General features: G+C 45.0%; 1 protein-coding gene across 1 annotated transcript in view; it reads right to left on the reverse strand.

The window, feature by feature from the left end:
- NUP188 (nucleoporin 188) overlaps positions 1 to 19910 on the reverse strand; it is a 29800-nt gene that overhangs the window by 7754 nt on the left and 2136 nt on the right. Inside the window, exons 2-32 of the mRNA XM_075835203.1 lie at positions 19489 to 19543; positions 19246 to 19319; positions 17957 to 18041; positions 17787 to 17867; positions 17657 to 17701; positions 16006 to 16098; positions 15094 to 15216; positions 13608 to 13819; positions 12570 to 12681; positions 12289 to 12489; positions 11934 to 12023; positions 10980 to 11045; positions 9942 to 10061; positions 9724 to 9850; positions 8622 to 8777; positions 8414 to 8540; positions 8247 to 8334; positions 8085 to 8152; positions 7865 to 7976; positions 7659 to 7779; positions 6185 to 6251; positions 5970 to 6095; positions 5756 to 5889; positions 5567 to 5673; positions 4493 to 4696; positions 2645 to 2814; positions 2494 to 2563; positions 2352 to 2419; positions 1670 to 1862; positions 402 to 479; positions 170 to 255 (exon numbers count right to left, since the gene is read on the reverse strand). Coding sequence (XP_075691318.1) covers positions 170 to 255; positions 402 to 479; positions 1670 to 1862; positions 2352 to 2419; positions 2494 to 2563; positions 2645 to 2814; positions 4493 to 4696; positions 5567 to 5673; positions 5756 to 5889; positions 5970 to 6095; positions 6185 to 6251; positions 7659 to 7779; positions 7865 to 7976; positions 8085 to 8152; positions 8247 to 8334; positions 8414 to 8540; positions 8622 to 8777; positions 9724 to 9850; positions 9942 to 10061; positions 10980 to 11045; positions 11934 to 12023; positions 12289 to 12489; positions 12570 to 12681; positions 13608 to 13819; positions 15094 to 15216; positions 16006 to 16098; positions 17657 to 17701; positions 17787 to 17867; positions 17957 to 18041; positions 19246 to 19319; positions 19489 to 19543 — 3459 coding nt within the window. The remainder of the gene's footprint in view (positions 1 to 169; positions 256 to 401; positions 480 to 1669; positions 1863 to 2351; positions 2420 to 2493; positions 2564 to 2644; positions 2815 to 4492; positions 4697 to 5566; positions 5674 to 5755; positions 5890 to 5969; positions 6096 to 6184; positions 6252 to 7658; positions 7780 to 7864; positions 7977 to 8084; positions 8153 to 8246; positions 8335 to 8413; positions 8541 to 8621; positions 8778 to 9723; positions 9851 to 9941; positions 10062 to 10979; positions 11046 to 11933; positions 12024 to 12288; positions 12490 to 12569; positions 12682 to 13607; positions 13820 to 15093; positions 15217 to 16005; positions 16099 to 17656; positions 17702 to 17786; positions 17868 to 17956; positions 18042 to 19245; positions 19320 to 19488; positions 19544 to 19910) is intronic.

Raw genomic sequence — 19910 nt, forward strand, 5'->3', positions numbered from 1 at the left:
TCTAGTGTAATGGTCCCTTCCTTGGTGGTCTAGGGCCCCCCTGATTCTGTACAGTGAGAGGGACACATTCTAGCAAGATTTTTTTTTCTTGCTAAATAGTGTCTTACATTCACGAGAATACAGGGATCCCACTACATAAACTAGAAGTATTTCTCAAGAGCAGACGTACTTCTTCCAGCGTCTGAGTAAAATCATCATCAGCGTACAGAGCATGAAGCCGAGCTGCAGACATGGAGCCGAGTTGGGGACCTGGAACTACAGAGATCGGTGTTATTTCCAGCCAGAGCAATGACGGATATTACATAAGTAACCAGTGCAAGCCTACGATACATCTGTCCGGTTAGGACAGGGCAGGAGTAATTTCTGCCAATGTTAACCAGTTCTGCCATCAGGATATTTACCAAAATTTCTGTTCCTGACAAGATGTCCCGGAAAAGCTCCTGTTTTACTTTGACATCTGTCAAGTGCATCACATCTGCCTATAATAGGGGAGAAATCACAGAACAAGCAGAGAGCATAAAATATACAAGTCATCCAGAAATTCTATAAACTAAGCGGATATGATACTCTGCAAGGTTAGGGAGAGGGGGGCTAAAAGGAACCAAAGACCCCGAACTCAACCCAGTGAATCACAGCACAGCCCTCATAAACCAGAAGGCATCCCCATAATTCCAGCCCGTTCCCAAAAAACGTTAAGCAGAATTATAGGAAAGTGGGCGGAGACATGTAAATTTAGCATTTTTCTAAGTACCAGGAACGACAGATGTATAACCCGAGATCACGCTGTGTTGCGAGTACTGCTAAGAATGAATGGGGAGAAGTGTATGATGCTGTTTGGTCACTGATTGGTCAGCGTCATTCACTTCTCTTCAACGCCCACTTGGTAAAAAAGTAAAAACACGGCCAGTTTTCTATTAAGAAACTAATTAGCATAAATCTAAAATTGCTCATAACTTACTCAAAATTGATCGTTTTTCAAAATAAAAACCACTGTTATCTACATTACAGCGCCGATCACATTATGTAGGAGATAGGGCACTTATAATCTGGTGACAGAGCCTCTAACTTTTTTGACACTTTTTTTTTTTACCTGCAGCTCTGATCGCTGCTAGAATACATTACACTACCTAGGTATTTCAACTCTCAGTGTGATGTCACAGTCACTGACAGCAATTCCTCATGAATACTAAAAGGAAAATATTGCTGAAAACCTATCCTTATGTTCAACTGAGACAGGAGCAGCTGTGTCAGGACAGATTATCAGCCACTGGATGTAAAAAAAACTAACAAAAAAAACACCCCCCCCCCCCCCCAGTAAGCAGAGATCTTGATAATGAAGAGAAAGCATATCAGAAAGTTGCAGAACTTTTCATTATACAACGATTTAAGGGTTTCTCCCACATTTTTTATTTCTTTTTTACAGGTTATAAAAGATAGGGGGGGGGGTCTAACCTCTGGGGCCCCGTTTCAGAGCGAAGGGCCTCTCAGTCTTGTTCTCTGCTGGAGAGCAGGATGAGCATGCTCTGTCCTTCTCCATTGACTCAAATGGGGGCATCAGAATAACCTGCATGCCGGAGCACCCCATAAATCTTGTAATTTTATCAAGAGGACGCTATAGACCGTAAACAAATACCAGATAGATATCAGTAGATTATATCTATGTACATACATAGTGTGTGGAAACGATGAGTAGTATACGCCAGGCTGACAGCAGCATCTGGTACTCCGTCAGTGAACTGCAGCTGCCTTCCGTCTCCGCAACGCGCTGCACCAGTGACTGCATGTAATTAGACCAGTATGTGAAGCGTCCGTCCTTGGAGAATTTCTCCAGTATACTCTTCAGAGACTTGTCCAGTGATCCCCTGCACCAAGGTGACGAACAGGAGGTAAACAGAGGAGGACAAGCAGCAAGCAACATTGCCAGTGTATCGCCGTAAACCTGACAGCTCTCCTGACATGTCCGTTTTAGTAAATTCTCGCTTACAAACAAGAATTCTGGAGCATCTTTTCTTCTAACTCTGCATTGTGCCACTCATGTTATTCCTCCTGGAAATGAAGACGACGACAAATGGGTAACACCATTCGTCTTCTCAATAGGGTGTCTCACTATACTGTCCAGTCAGTGCGGCTAGTTTCAGATTGTGCAGGGACACACCCTATTGACAAGGGAAACTGCGTCACCCAGTAGTCTGTTTATACATTTCCAGGAGGAACAACAGAGGAACGACACAACACAAAGTTATAAGAAAAGACGGTTATGAATTATTATTAAATACAGGTATTTACTAACACAGACATGTCAGTAGAGGTGACCGGTCCGCTTACATTTCCATAGCTCCAGGTTAACATACCGAACCACGTAGTAGATCTCCAGGCAGATAATTCTCATGATGAAGGCACAAGTCTCCAGTACGCTCAGCTGTAAAAGTATGGCAGATTTGTAAGTCGAGGGTACATCACTATACACAATACACAGTCTTGTAATGCACTCACATCTGACGATTCTGAAGGAGATACAAGTGTCCCGAAGAGAGGAGCTGTCAGGTTCTCCCAGAAATTTGGTCTAGGCGAGAAGAAAATAAATTAGGGACCTTTACCTTACTCGTTCCATTGCAAACACTTGATACTTCTCTGTGTAACTCACTTGGTTCTTAGGACGGTCATCGCGCTGTCACGCCGATCCTGCCACAAGGCATGCAGAAAAGCAATTGCGGAGCGATGTAGCTGAGGTGTGCACCAGAAACGGTCTGACTGCTGGAGGTCTATTAGATCCAGTACCACCTGCAGACAGCTCCACTGTCCCATGCTATACTCCTGCGTGACATACAGAATTGAGACGCACATCAGGTTGGCTATCAAAGGGTTGTCCGGTCTTATGGCAGACTGTGTCATGACCAACTTTCTAATATACTTTGTGTTTGAGTTTCTCTGCTTGCCGTTAGTAAATAAAAAAACATTCTTGTTTACATCCAGAGACGGAAAAGTCCCTCCCTGATGTAGTCCTGCTCACACAGCTACTTGGTTTGTTACGATGTATGAATGTGGGGAACCCTTGGACTCCAGGCAAAAAATAAAACAAACACTTGAATTCCTACAGCTTGCACAATTTTTTGGTTGCCAAATTAAAAATCAACATTATATGACGGACTGCGGCGCCTACACTAGACTGTGGACTGACGGCGGCGCCTACACTAGACTGTGGACTGACGGCGGCGCCTACACTAGACTGTGGACTGACGGCGGCGCCTACACTAGACTGTGGACTGACGGCGGCGCCTACACTAGACTGTGGACTGACGGCGGCGCCTACACTAGACTGTGGACTGACGGCGGCGCCTACACTAGACTGTGGACTGACGGCGGCGCCTACACTAGACTGTGGACTGACGGCGGCGCCTACACTAGACTGTGGACTGACGGCGGCGCCTACACTAGACTGTGGACTGACGGCGGCGCCTACACTAGACTGTGGACTGACGGCGGCGCCTACACTAGACTGTGGACTGACGGCGGCGCCTACACTAGACTGTGGACTGACGGCGGCGCCTACACTAGACTGTGGACTGACGGCGGCGCCTACACTAGACTGTGGACTGACGGCGGCGCCTACACTAGACTGTGGACTGACGGCGGCGCCTACACTAGACTGTGGACTGACGGCGGCGCCTACACTAGACTGTGGACTGACGGCGGCGTCTACACTAGACTGTGGACTGACGGCGGCGTCTACACTAGACTGTGGACTGACGGCGGCGTCTACACTAGACTGTGGACTGACGGCGGCGTCTACACTAGACTGTGGACTGACGGCGGCGTCTACACTAGACTGTGGACTGACGGCGGCGTCTACACTAGACTGTGGACTGACGGCGGCGTCTACACTAGACTGTGGACTGACGGCGGCGTCTACACTAGACTGTGGACTGACGGCGGCGTCTACACTAGACTGTGGACTGACGGCGGCGTCTACACTAGACTGTGGACTGACGGCGGCGTCTACACTAGACTGTGGACTGACGGCGGCGTCTACACTAGACTGTGGACTGACGGCGGCGTCTACACTAGACTGTGGACTGACGGCGGCGTCTACACTAGACTGTGGACTGACGGCAGCGTTTACACTAGACTGTGGACTGACGGCAGCGTTTACACTAGACTGTGGACTGGCCGATTCCTTAACTGGTTGCCAAAATCCCCAATGATCACTAGCTCTCCAGCTTTGCAAGACGGGGTTAACACTAAATGCACCCTCTTACAGTTAAAGCCTATTCCCATGGGGCGGTGTCAATGGAATAAGGTGATCAATAAAATTTTATCGCACTATCCTACTTGGGCTATGTTCACATTTGCATTGTAGGCTCCATTGCAAATTAGTCTGACATGGTAACCCAACAAGACATGATCCTTTAACAATACTGCTAGCGCATTGCAGGCCCAGCATAAAGGCTCATCTATCTAACGATATGTTGGCATAAATGCACACGGTCCTCACCTTTGTTCCATTAGTATCCTTCACTTCCAAATTCAGGAAAAGTTCAATAAGTCCCGGCTGGGTCTCTACAGCAACGGTGAGGAATTCCAGAATCATAACTTTTATCTGCATGTCTTCTATGCTGCACTGCAGGCGGTTAAGAAAGGCGTCCCGAATAGCAGCTGCGTCACTTCCCAGACAGGCATACACAGACATGGGGGCCACCTTAATGAACAAATCAATTGATATGCATTAGAACAACTCATTCTAGAAAGTCTCCCCAAGTCCACTCTTGTTCCCGACCCTAGAAACTCAATAGTGAAGCGTTTCTTCGTGAGGATGGACTCCACGGAGATCTAGGACCTGACTTGTCACTTCTTTTAACAGCACTTAAAAAAGGTTTTTCAATTGATGTTCCATTCTTAGTACAAGCCATCAATGTTGCCAACCCCCAGGACCACGATTAGCAAAACAATGGCGTAGCACAGGGGTCAGCAACCTTCAATACTCCAGCTATTGGAAAACTACAATTCCCAGCATGCCCTGACAGCTTTTGGCTGGAATAATAAAGCCTTTGGCTGTTAGTGCATGCTGTGAGTTGTAGTTTCACAACAGCTGGACTGCCAAAGGTTGCTGACCTCTGGCGTAGCATCTCTCGCTGGAGCCACAGCCTCTTCACTGCAGGACAGCAATGTTCATGTGGGTGTGCCTAGTACTGCAGCTCAGTCCATTCATGTGAATGAGGCTCAACTGCAATACCACACACAGCCATGTATGGATGACGTCATCGTGTGGGGTACTGCAGTGACGAAGCTATGGCAGCCTAGTGAGCGCTTCTACTGATTTGACCATACATTGATGGCTTATCCTAAGGATAGGTCATCAATTGAAGATCCCGGAAAACCCTTTAAAGGCAAACAAAAGGTGATTGTGTCAAGCGCTGCCGCTTTGCTCTGTATACCACAATGCACAGGGTGAGATGCATGACACAATCTGCTTCACCCCAAACACTTGAAAAAATAAATAAAAAGTCTGGCCCAGACAAATTTGTGGGCAAAACGAACATACATTAAAAAAATATATATATCCTCTTACAGTAGCCAGACGTTTCAGCAGCTGTATAGCCAGCCGCGGCAAGGAGGCATCATATTTATGGTAAATATATTTTGCCAGGACCGCAATTAGGTTGTTTCCGTGAGCTCCTGGTGATAAGAAAGATATTGTTCAGATTAAAAACACCAACACCACCATCATGTGTACATGCTGTGGAGATCCGACACACACCATGCTGAGTGAGCGCCTGCTCCAAGGGGGACACACCACTAGAGGGCGGCTTCAACCGGATAACATTATTGGTAATGGAAAACGCCAGCTTAACCGTCTGGATTAACATCTGGCCTTGTCCTTCTGTCCCACTGCTGAGATGGGAAGAAGAAAGTAAAACAGGAGTAAAGATAGAACTACAAGCAGCAAGAAATCCTGAGGTCTCTCCACTCACCTCCCTGCCTGAGAGGCCATAACCACGTTGATTGTATCCACTCCGATCCCCATGATGTTAATGACGGCCTGTCCTGCCTCTGTGTTCGTCAGACTGAAGATGCACAAGCTCCGCAGGTTTGGGGGGCTGTAGGTGACATTTGGGGAACATAAGTATATTCATATACGGATACAAAATAATGAGTAGGGAAATTGACAGGACGTCGCTCCAGTCACCTGCTTTGTGGATCCATGTCCGGGCAGAGGTTGAGGATGGCATGTATCAGATTCAAGATCAGATATCCTGATATAAGAGGACAGTTAATATTACACAGTAACTGCATTTTACTATAAAGAAAACCAGACCATCCAGAAAGAAATGATTGCAAAGAGCCTAGAAAACAATCGCGACCCCGTACGTTCATGATAAATCTGAGCAGAATGTGGATGTCATTATTAGACTAAGTCACTGCCAGTCTCCGCGTAGCTCAAGTTTCAGGGGTTTCCTGTGATTTTACATTGATGTCCTATCCTATAGTCACCGCCATATGCCCCTTCATTAATACCTCCACAGATCCCACAAACCAAGGATAGGCCCTCTATATTAAATCCCAGAAAACCACTTTAAAAAGTCATGAATGCAAATTTAATTCCCCATGGAAAAGAAAAGTCGCATGCCACTACCGCAATATTTCCGACATGAGTTACAGGGTCGCATACGTTTTTTTCTCTTTTTTTTTTTAACAGAGAATAATAGAAGTCACGATGCCACAGTGTAGCCTGAGCCTAAAACAATCCGAACATGCATCTGATTACTGACCAGAATGGTGGTTAAAGGGGTTGTCCAGTTTAGAGAACCCGTTCTCATATACCCTATTAGGGATTTCTGAGTCAATAGATGGGGGGGGGGGGGTGTCCTCTGTTCAGGACCCTCATCTCTTGGCCAGAGTGGAGATTGGTTACAAAGAGCATATCTTGCTCTGGAGGACCTGTCCTGGTCTGCATTACACACATACACACAACACATGGATATGTATATGCACTGTGTAATGCTTAATTTCCCCTGTGGTGGTGCTGCAGGGCAAATGAACACTTACTGCCTGGTTTCTCCATACATTACAGCTGATCGCTGGAGATCACAGCAGGGGGGCACTTTGTGAACAGCTTATTGTCAAGAAGCCCATCTAATGAGAAGAGACTCTCCATCAGTGGGATGTTGAGACCCTCTGCAATTGCTAGAATGATGGGGCTGCAGCACCCAAACCCCTACAGATGTTTAGTAGAATACTTAGAACTTTTTTTGCGGAAAGTAAAATCTTTTGACCAAAATTGTATAATGTCCAGTATAACTGCATTGCCCCCAAACATCCCAAATTATTACATTACTTAGCAGCAGTCATTAAACTGCTGAGTGATCAGGTCTGTATGGGATACCATCACCAGAGGTCCCCCCGCAGGATAAATGTAGTATTACATAGGGCCAATTCAAATCAGTAAGTGACTGTAGTGCATGGTCACAGTGGGTCCACTGTTGTATGCCGCTCTTTCTTGTGGCTCTTCACCCTAATAGAGTTGTGACCCAAGTGGGGGGACCCCTACTCTCTCACATTTGTATGCCCTATTAAGACATCTGAACAGGTGGTGAATTACAATGGAAAAAAGGGTAGCAGTTTCACATCCAATGTATAAAATAAGAGTCTGCGTCACTTACCAAGATTTTCTCTCACACCATGAGAGTTATAGCGCCACCTGTGGTAATTTGGAAGCATTTCTCGTAACACAAACAGAATACAGGGCACTAGTCCTTGACTTTGCATACTGCCCAGCTGACCCTGGAATGAGACAGAAAATTGAAACACTTCGCATGAAAGACTTAAGAAAAAAAATCTTCTCATCTGTTCCGACACCAAATCCTACCTTCACTAATGTGGTAACAAGTCGGAGGAATGAGATTGTGACGCTATATTCCCCATGGGACTGCTCAATCCCCAGCAGTGTCCCGTATCCTCCAGCATTCATGTTTTCAGCGCTGTGTCAAGAAGTGAAAAAAAATAGAAATGTATACAAATATATGTATATATTAATATATCGAACAGCTTACAAGCCACTACAGACAAGCCATGGTTCATAATGCTACCTGATAATATGACCGGACGAACTAGCAGCGAAGGGCAGAAATCCTGTATGATGCAAATCTGTCCAAACCTGGAATAGAAACAATCAAACCAGTCATTGATAAACTATTAACATTGGTTTCTTCATTTAGTAGATATTGAACAGGGGCCTAAACTTTCCTCACCTTCCCGGGCATTCGTGTAGCTAAAACAGTCAGGCAGTTCACACAAGAAGCTATGAAATCCATCGGAGGGTTCATGACCGTGGTTAACCTGGGAAGAAAGTGCAATTACTATCCACGTCCAGCTATATCACGAACCCTGCAGCTTCATCCCCCTCCTGACCTCCTACCTCTGCAACAGCATGTAAATCCGAGAGGTGATGGGCAGAAGATAGTCCGCGATAGACAGGTCAGTGTTAATAACTTTGTGCACCAGGTCAATGATGGGCTTTACTCTGTGACAATGCAGTATGACATCTGGCGAGAAACAGGGGGCGATGAGACAAGTGCCAAGACAATTCCCAGACACCGGATAAGACCGAGGAAACGATTTCTCACCTGCTGTGGATACCACATGAAGAAGCATCTCAATCTCACAGGTGAAGAGGGTCCAGCTATTGTAGGAGTATTCCCAGCGCACCAAGAACCCGCGTTCATCACACATGACTTGACCAAGTGTCCCTTGAGGTATACGCAGATTGGTCTGGCCCAGTCCTAAAACACAAGCAGGAGAACATGAAGACTAACTATCCCACCATGTGTCTGCAAAGCAAAAAGAAGAGGTGATCCACTGCACCCACGTTAACAAAGCGAGACATTTTTTGGGCTCACATGTAAATGTATAGCAGAGCAGAACGGAATATTGCCAGAATTCAAATTCTGGCTCCAACTATGAACATCTCGTTTTTAGGTCCGAAATTCTGTGCTTATTCATTTCATTATGTATCTTTATAGGGGGGGGGGGGGGGTCAGAGCTCCAAATCCTCTGCTTCCATTCACACAGCCATAGAGTTAAATGCTAAAACTCCAGCAGCATGCAGCGAACATTAAGGAGCGCTTAAGACCTCATTGTATATAGATTTATTACGGAGAACAATGGGAGCTGTATACGGTAAGCTCCCCCTAGTGGTAGTCAGAAATGTATTACTTTTCCCTATGGTTGTGTGAAGGGATGCAGGAGATTTAGAGCTTTGTAACAACAACAGAAAATTAAAAAAAATGGAGCCCTAAAAAAAAATGTATCTTGAAATGATCAATATCAGATCAATGAGAATTCGACAACCGGTACCGATCAGCTAAGCACTGCTCAGCGCCGTACATTTGGTAGTTGCTGTGCCTGGTTTTGTAGCTCAGTTTCATTTACTTGAATGGGACTGAGCTGCAAAGAACAGGCACAGCCACTATACAACGTGCCTGATAAACAATGAAGGAAACACGACGCTGGCCGGACCGCCACGGCTCCTTCACTCAGCTTATCGGTGGCGGTACCAAGAGTCAGAGCCCCACCGATCTGATATTGATGGCCTAACCCAAGGATGGGCCGTCAATATTCAAGTCCTGGAAAACCCCACAGGAGGCTGGATATACAGATATGTATAAAATCCATTGGTGGTTACCATCGCCATATTTAACAGTGACACAAACATTTACTATATGTTACCTAAAGCATACAGCACTTTAGGGGTCTGTCTCCTCCAAAGCGTCTCATCATCGTGTGACATGACATCATGAGGCTTGAGCTTATACAGCTCGGTGTAAAATGCCATCTTATCGAGGAAGCTATAGGCCTGAAAGAGATCATCGAGCACAACGTGAACCAAATGCAACAGCCTCAAGAGTCCCAAAAACACAATATACAAGAAATGCAGCCCCCTTTACCTTCTTAGCCGTGGACTTGTTTGAGACAAGAGCAGTAAACAACTGGAGTAGAGGAGCCAGCTGATAGGGGAACATTGTACACACGCTGTCTAGCAAGATCCCAAGGCCGACAGTAGTATCCTGGAGGAAGACAAGACATTTATCATACGATAACCAAGTGTAAGGAGCTGCTTTTTTTTTTTTTTTTTTTTTAAGCACCTTCGGCTTTTAGCCACTACAGGCCATACACAGTGAGATTTTGTACAAAACGTAACCAATAAGTGACCATGAGCATTTTCAATCAAAATGAATTCCCTGTCTGCAAACCTTTACAGCTAAAAAGATTTAAAAAACAAAACAAAAAGACACAAAGTAGTGAGCGCCATAAAAAAAAACAATATAAAATAACGTTACTATTACTTTCCATCAAGTTAGAAGTAGCAGCCTTAGGCTTCATTCACACGAGCGTGACAGATTTACACACAAAAAAACATGCGTAAATCTGTCCATGTGGCATGTGTTTTTGACGTCTGTGCAAGCACTTTTTTTGTTTTTGTTTTACATTGATGCATGAAACACTGACAGTACACGGATGTGCGTCCGCGTGCTGTCCGTGGTTTGCACGCACCCATTGACTTCAATGGGCGGCTAGGTGCATGAAAACGCACCAATATAGGACATGCAGTGAGTTTCACGCAACGGACACTCGCTGCATAAAAACTCAGGCATGTGTACATAGCCCCATTGAAATCAACGGGGCCGTGTGCTGTGCGTTGTTTCAATGCACAGCACGCGGACGAGAATGACGCTCGTCTGAATGAGCCCGCACTCCGCTACCCCACACCTCGGGCAGAATTTATCTCCAGGAGAAATCGAAGGATTAAACAGGAAAATACATCCTGTCCGATGTTTGTTTCCCCTGATAGCAGCCCGCAGGGAAGGATCTGCCAGGTCCATTAGACTTTAATAGGTAGGGCCATCCTGCTGAATTTGGAGAGATGCACCAACAAAATCTACTTTCTATGTCCAGATAATTCTTACCAACTGTCCCACACTCACTGTATTCCAGAAGAGATCGGAGAGGTTCGGGGCGGTCAGCACTTGACAAGCTGCATCAATGATATCCTGAGGAGATGATGACAATATTAGTAATAAAACAGAACATCATCTTAATGCTTAAAAGGGTTATCCGGGGACAAAAGAATATGAATGCAAAGCAATTTTATGTAAAAAGAAGTCACTTACTAATATAGTTTAATTACAAACTCGGTACTAAATGGCGCTGTTCAAAGCCGGTAAACTGTTCCCGGAAGTCCTGGAGCTTTTCTAATATTGATGACACGGCCCCACGTGACTGAGGGCTTGCTTCCTGTGCTGTTCGTGTCGGCGTGTTATCAATAGTCACCTCAAGGGGCTGTCACCCTGCCTATGGCTGGAGTCCCCGAGCAGAACATCAGCGAGCGCTTTGCTCTGGACTCCAGCACCGCTCCTGACATTTGGTCAGTGACTTCAGGGGTTTCCTATAGCTGGAGTTCCCGAGCAGAGCATCAGCTGATGCTCTACTCGGGGACTCCACCACTACTGCTGCCGACGTCACTGTCCATATATGGACAGTGACTTCAGGGATTTCCTATAGTTGGAGTCCCCGAGCAGAGCATCAGCTGATGCTCTGCTCGGAGACTCCAGCTATAGGAAACTCCTGAAGTCACTGACCAAATGTCAGGAGCGGTATTGGAGTCCCAAACAAAGCGTTCGCTGATGCTCTGCTCGGGGACTCCAGCAATAGGCAGGGTGACAGCCCCTTGCGGTCATGCTATTGAGAACATGCCAACACAAATAGTAAAGGAAGCAAGCCCGCAGTCTCGTGGGGCCGTGTTGGTGGGTCATTAATATTAGAAAAGTGCCAGGACTTCCGGGAACAGTTCACCGGGTTTATAGATATGAGATAGATAGATAGATAGATAGATAGAGAGATCCTGTGGATTCCCTGTAAAATATATTTGCAAGTTTTACCTGCTGCTTGCCCAGAGTATGTTCCTCCATGGAAGTCAAGGCAAAACACAGCAGACTGTAGACACACAAACATGCTGTGCTAGTTGTACACTGCAATAATAAAAAGGAATAAGTGACAATCACGTTATTCACAGAATTCCTGCTCAATAAATCGTCACAAGTTTCAGACGTATCCAAAAACAACTCAAAAGCAGACCGTTTGATATTGTAGAATAAATCGGTATCGATGTTCTATATGAAATACAATGTTTTTTTTCTTTTTAATAAAACGGAAATAAATGAAGCAACAACCAGATTCAATATGGTGCCTGGATGGCAATTAAAACAACAAAATAAAATTGAAAAGGATCCTTACATTATTTTCGCCACTACCAAGGCCCCGCAGCATACTGGTCAAATACTTGAAGACATGGAGCTGGACGGCAATACTGCCCATTTTCCGGACAGTTGTGGCTGCTTCATCTGGGTTCAGAGTGTGCCGCAGCAGAGCCCAGGCCAGGAGGACAGGAGCATGGTGAGGGAGATCTCCAAACATTAACAAGATGTTGTCCATGTCCTGTGGCATGCATGGAACGTGGTCAGACACATGATAATATGGACAAAGACAATTTCTATTACAATGAGGAAAAACTTTACCTTGCAGAACTGCTGCTCATTGGTAAACGGGTGCTCCATCTCATCCTTGAAAACATAGTCCTGCAGAGAGTCCATGTCAATTCCTTCCAACAGGATGAGAACTTCAAGATATCTTTAATACAAAAATGAAGGGATGCTTAGCAAGGCGCCATGCACATGACCGTAGTGTTTTTTACTGACCACAAATACGGATTCGTAGTCATCCGCGTATCTGGCACGCTGTCCGCAAAGACGGTCCATGGTGCATCCATATTTATGGATCCGCAAAAAAAAAAAAATAAGGGAGGCTACAAAGGTCACCATTATGACCCAAGCCCTTGAAAAGGTCCCATGATCGCTCAGGCACCATTTTCTTGAGGGATCCCCTGTCGTTGCATAGCAACACTTCCGCAATTTCGCACGCGCCCATAGACTTCTATGAGCTAATCCGTGCCGCAATTGCGGACAAGAATAGGACATGTTCTATATTTTGCAGATCATTTCTACAGCCTGGACACACATCAGTAAATATATGGAAAGGTGCCAGTGGCCTATAGAAATGAATGGGTCCGCAGATTCTCCATAATTACGGATAAAAACTACGGTCGGGTACATGTGGCCGTCAAACAGCCATTATTAAAAAAAAGACAATTAAAGCAATACTCCAGGAAAAACAAATACACTGTTACATCTAGTGCAGAGCTGAAGACGGCGGTGCACCACTTATATATTTTGTTCTGCAGCACTAGGTTTAACATAGTATTCATTTTTTTCCTGGCGTATTCCTTTAATTTAGCCACACCGCTTTAATAATGTAGATCATCACAGGAACCATCCAGATTACTAACTTGTATAGGATTAGAAAAACATGGCTGCATTTTTCCAAAAACAGTGCCACCCCTGTTCATGGGTTAAGTCTGGTATTGCAGCTCAGCTACATTGAAGTGAAAGCTGCAATACCAGACACAACCCATGAACAGAGGTGGGGCACTATTTTTTATTTTTTTTAAAGAATGCAGCCAGGTCTTTCTAATCCTGGACCAACCCTTTTACACTCACCCGATTCGGTCTATTAAAGGGTCAAAGCTTTGCTCAACCAAGTGACGATTTTGTTGTCTACGTCCAAAGCCTTGTTCTTTAAACAGCCTGGTAAGTGCCAGTAGGTTCGAGGGGGAAATGGCAAAGTAGGCATAGTAGAGGAAGATGATCTCCAGCAGCATTGCTTGCTCACGTAGACACTGCGCAAACCACCGGGACACCTGACGCTCAGTCTAAAAACAGAACAAAGCAGTGAAAATAACAACTCAGTAAGGTGCTTGTAAGGGTATGTTCACACGAGGGCGTCCGTAACGGCTGAAATTACGGGGATGTTTCAGCCTGAAAACATCCCCGTAATTTCAGCCGTAACGGAATGTGACGGCGCTTGAACGCCGCGTCCATTGCTTTCAATGGGCAGATGTTTGTCAACGCTATTGAGGCGCTATTTTCGGACGTAATTCGGGGCAAAAACGCCCAAATTACGTCCGTAAATAGGCCGTGTGAACATACCCTAAAGGTTAGACATGTTTATGAAAAATCCAACTTACATCAATATCTTGGGAAATCGCTTAAAAATCAATTCCCTAATATACACTTACTATCTACGAATGTGTATTAAAGTTAAGGTTGGAGGGATGAAGGAAGCTCAAATCCCCCATCCTTGCTCGGCACATTTATCAGCCATACGCTGTATATATCCTACAGACACAGCCGGATCTTCTGACGGAGTAACATGGAAGCTACGTGGAAAATGATTTCTCTGCAACTACCACGCTTTTTTTTTTTTTTTTGTTACGTTACTTTTTTTAATCCCATAACTTTAATCCCATAACAGGGATAACTTTATTTAGAAATCAATTTTTTACTTATAACGTATTAGCATACTCCTGAATGCTAATACATTATACTGGGTCGCTATGACATTGGGTGCCCTAACAGCCGGCAAACTGAACAGACAGCCCTGAGGTCCCTTCCAGGTCCCCGGGGCTGAGTGCAGAGGGATTCCTTGCTCTTTGATCACGTCACCAGGTTTCCAGTGACGCGATCGAAGAGGGAAGTTCCCTTTCATCTTGCCGCGGTCACGGACCGTGGCGATCAAAGGGTTAAACCGAATGTTTTCTGACCCCAGCTGCATTTAGCAGGCTGCTCTAAGATCAGGAGTGGTTAGTTACAGCTCCTGCTTAGAGGATGAGCGCTACAGACGTCACTGTAGACTAAGCACGTGCACCGCCTGCCGTCAAAAGCTGGTGGGTTAAGGGGTTAAAAAAAAAAATTTTTAAAAATGAATAAATGAGTTGCTGGTTTCACAATTTACTAGTACGTAAGTGTCCGGTCCCACCTATCGGAAAAATGATGGTCCTGTGACCACAATTTTTGCACTAGAGACTGGGTGAACGGCAGATGTAGCATAAGATTAATTGCATGTATTGTGCCCATTGTAGGTTATGAAGATAAAATGTATCTGTGATGTAAGTGGTGAATCTACGAAAGGTAAACCGTGACGTACCATAAGGTTCCCGTGCGTTTCCCATGTTGGTGCTTCTTCTTTGCAGAGATCTTCAAAGTGCTTGCGATATTTCCCCATCAAGTCCTCCCCTTGCAGCATATCCATGCAGTCATTAAATTCCCTCTAAAAAGTGACAGCACAAAACATATTACACAAGCTCTGAAATGAAGATCTGCATGTAAGTAACCAAGAATAACCTTACATGATCGTGCTGCACATGTCCTCCTGCACGTTGGCTTTATAGGGGTTGTCCCATCAGGACAACTCCTGTCCATATTTCCTTTAGGGAACATAGACATCATGGAGGGGTGCAAACGCTTGGAACCCAGTCTACTGGCCGGAGCCACTACATAGAGCAGGTCTCAGTCTGGGGGACTCAGCACCCCATGTATTACATGTTTGTAGCTATACTGAGCTCTTCAGTTGGTCACAGGTACTTGTTACGTCCGTCCACATGGACGGATTGTAGAGCGCCCTCCCGAAATATCAGACCATCTATGGCCAATTGTTCACGCGGATTCGGACCCATTTTCCTCATCAGAATTAGCGTGAATTCTATCGGTAATCGGGCTCCCATTGAGGTCAATAGGAAACTGCTTGGTTGTTTAGACAGGGTGGAATTGCAAAACGCGTCGCTGAAAAAAAAAGTAGTGACATGACACTTCTTGACGGTGTTTCTGCGGCGTACTCTGCCTTGAAAATATCAACAGGAACCAAAAGCAGAATATCCCCATTGAATGGGTATAATCTGCATGCGGAAAACACATCTATAAACGGCCAAACCGTGGCGGAAATACAAGGGTCAGCTTCAGACTTCTGATGTGGAATCTCGGCTGACTACACATCACTGGAAAAATCCATTGTGTGAACATACACAAAGGGGGGAAAAAATGCTGCTGCACGCTACATTACCTTGTATGGATGCTTTTCATCTTGGAAGTAAGTCAGCAGCAGCAGGACGCAGCGCAGCATACATATTCTCTCTTCATAGTAATAGTCCGCTATCTTTACGTGATGGAAAAGTGATAATTACAGGAAATTTTTCATCAACAATCCGAGAACATGCAGCACCTTCAGCTGAAATCACATCCACAGATGATCTAAGACCCTGCTCACCAGACCAGTAGCTTGGGGGAAACTGTATCAGTGAGGCAAGTTTGATCTTAAATGGGTCTGTAACGTCATAACCTGGATTCTGTAATTACCTCTTGTACAGAAGAATGGATAATTTTACGTTTGTGATTACCATGGCCATAAAGTGTAGGATTGGTGTGCATTAAAAGGGTTTTCCTGGATTTTAAACTGATGGTCAATGTGGGATCTGTGGGATCGGACCCCAGCAGGGTCACTTGAATAGGCTTAGCTTCAGTACCAAATACAGTCAAGGATGGAGGGATTTCGCTGTGTCAGGTGCTGCAGTGAAGGGGCCGTGGTGCTCCAGTGAGTGCCGCTGCTCTTTGATCTGCTGATCGTTTGGGGTTCAAGAGGTCAGATCTCCACCTATCACACATAGATGGCCTAACCTAAAGATAGGTCATCAGTGTAAAAACCCTTTAAATTCTTTGCGGATTCAATTTCCTAATGCATCATTATAGATTTCGGGGTTTCATTTTTATGCCCACTGACCAAAAATAACATGTTAAATTTATTGGACAGGTTGTGGATACAACAAAAGTGCATAAACCTTAAAGGGGTTATTCCACCAAAAACATCCACAGTATAGGTAATTATATAAGTACTTGGGGGCCGCACTGATGGGATCCCCACGATCACTAGAACGGGGGTTCTAAGCTCCCCATTTCTCCACAATGAGGCGGAGTTTGACTGGAGAGGTGGTCACGTGTCCTGCCGCTCCATTCAATGTCTATGGAGCTGACGGAGCCAGCCTAGTACAGCACTAGTGCGGTGAGGAGGAATGGGTGGGGGTTCTAATGATGGGTGGAGGGTGATGTAGGATGGGCAAAAGATGTTCCTCATGGGATAAACCTTTTAAAGAGGATCAGTCACCAGTTTATTAATTCCCTATCCCCTAACTAATCTAATAGGCGCTTTGCTGCTGATAACTATTGTGTGATTTGATTTAAAAAAAAGTTTATTATTTTAAAAGTTATGTTCATTTTATACATATGCTAATTTGGCTCTAATAGCCCAATAGGAGGTTACATTTTATTTTCACTCTTGGCGGTGTCAAGACAACTGTCCAAGCAGCATCATACAGGTGGTCTCTTCACAGCCCAGCGTGATCTCCGCTTCAATCGCGACATCACGCTGTGTTGTCACTTACGGCCGCAGGTCCTTCACCACAGGGACTCAGCGGTACTCCAAGAAGACGGTCCCTACATCGCCTCCAGCCTTGACGGGCCACATTAGCATATGTATAAAAACGCTCATAACTTTAAAAAAAATAAATGTTTTTTAAACAAGAATCACACTGTAGTTATCAGCATCAAAGCTCCTATTAGATTAGTTAGGCTGGTCATGTAATCACGTACATACAAGGACTAGCTCGTACTTTACAGGGACCAGTGATGTGTACACCAGCTTATACATCCATAACACAAACCTTCAGCATCAGCGCCTGGCTCTGCCTTTCATCCTGTGGTACCAGCTGAAAACAAGACAAAGAAAGGAGAGCTGTGAAATGATCATGTACGACCCCTGTAACCTCTCGGTGGACAGGACTGAGGTCTGACCTTTATAGAGTCTTGTGTCCCTCTGTAATCATCCTGGAGATAACACTGCAGCAACTGCACGCTCTGCTCTTCATCCAGGCCCTGTGTCAATGAAACGCAGCAATAAATGTCAGAGGGTAAAATCACCAGCGTCTCGCCCCTTCATCCGCTGCATCCAACAGCGGTCTTACCAGAAATTTGCTGATCCGGAGCCCAAGCTCTTTCAGGGCAGGAGCTAGATTCTTGTTGGCCTTCACCTTGTTTGCGGAGCTTGTGCTGCAAGGACGTAGGAAAGAATTAACAGAGGTGGAGAACAGAAAGAAGAGTTACTCTCCGCATGTGCGCAGTCACAAAAACAAAGCGCACAACATTTTAAAGGGGCTCTCTGGTTTCACTAAACTAAAGTTATTTTGTTTATAATTAAAAGTTATACAATTTTCCAATATATTTTCTGTAATAATTCCTCATGGCTTTCTATATCTCTGCTTGTTGTTATTGAGTAGGAACATTCAATGTTTACTTCCAGTGGATGAAATTCTGTCCATGGTCGTGTGATAGACATAGCTCGTTATAAGACTGATACACATACTGTAACGAGCCGCGCACCTGTGTGTCCATCACATGACCATGTAACGAACCGTGCAGCCGTGTGTCCATCACATGACCATGTAACGAACCGTGCAGCCATGTGTCCATCACATGACCATGGACAGAATTTCATCCACTGGAAGTAAACAATGAATATTCCTGCCGAATAACAACAAGCAGAGATCTTGAAAACCATGAGGAATTATTACAGAAAATATATTTGAAAATTGTATAACTTTTAATTAGAAACAAAATAACATTAACTTTGAGAAACAGGACAACCTCTTTAAGCCCCCCCCCCCTTCAGGAACGCCACCAAAGCAGATGGCAAATGTCTCTCGCTATGCAAGTTTGCATAAGTCCCGCCCACTCTGAGGTCCCGTTCACGAGACAGTCCAGTACAAAAGCTGGACTGCTGGAATCTACTACGTATAAGATATTAAAGAACTAAAGAACAATTACAGTTGCTCCAAACATTGACACCATAACCCAACTACTACCAAGAGAAAAATCCTGTTTGGTTCAATTGCTTGCCTTTTTCAAGATCTCCACTTGCGGTCAATGAATGAGGTCCTTTTAGTGTAGATCCAAATGCTGCAAAACCCGTCTTAACCTAGTCCTGATACACCTGCATACAGTCATGACGATTCCCTAGGAGCCAAACCCCCAAATCTGTTTCCCGTCTTGTTCTCCAGGCTCTTTCCTACACTGACACAATGTAACAAATTCTTTGCAGAACTTGGTTTTACTCTGAATAGAAACAAACACTTCCATTCACTGACAGCAAGTAGAGCTCTTGAAAACGTGAGATGAAACACAAAGCAATAGAAAGGTAAATTAAGTGGCGTATGCTGGAGCCGGACAAGACGATAAAGTCTGTATATGCATGTACCTGGGTGGTTTGTAAAAGGACAATCCCTGTAGAAACCTGTCTCCATAACGGTCCAGCTCTGCCTTGATCTGTATCTGCCAAATAAAAGTATATTATGGTGTGGCTTTTACCGAACAGCAGCACGGAGTATTTAAGGAGAGGCAAGGTTCTTCAAGTACCAAGCTGCTTATTAGAGGGCAGGGAGATTATGTGAGGAGGGGGATAGGAAGTGTCTGTAGTTAGTGACGTCAGATGAACACTTACAGAATCTCTCATAGCAGAGCGGCCAAGTAGAATGGTCCACAGCTCCCGGCTGCTTCTGTGAAAACAAAATTCCATGAGTAGATTTCTACGGCGATCATATCAGCTAATTCTCCCGGGAGATGTACAGTAATAAAAACCTTACTAAACCAGATATAAGTAACAACGACAACATGTCCGAACACCTATTTTCAAGAAACCTATTAAGGAAATTGAATGGAGAGCAGCTATGAAGAGCGTCTCTCTCTCTCTCTGGAGGACTCAGCATGTCCTGCATTACATGTACAGCCGATTGATAGCAATGAGAACAGTGTAATGCTTCACTTCCCCTGTGGTGGCGCTGCAGGGAAATTTAACACAGGCTACTGGGTTCCCCCATAGATGACAGGTGATTGCTGAGGATCCCAGTGTGACAACCTGTGATC

Source organism: Rhinoderma darwinii, chromosome 8 (assembly GCF_050947455.1).
Source record: "Rhinoderma darwinii isolate aRhiDar2 chromosome 8, aRhiDar2.hap1, whole genome shotgun sequence".
Lineage (NCBI taxonomy): Eukaryota > Metazoa > Chordata > Amphibia > Anura > Rhinodermatidae > Rhinoderma > Rhinoderma darwinii.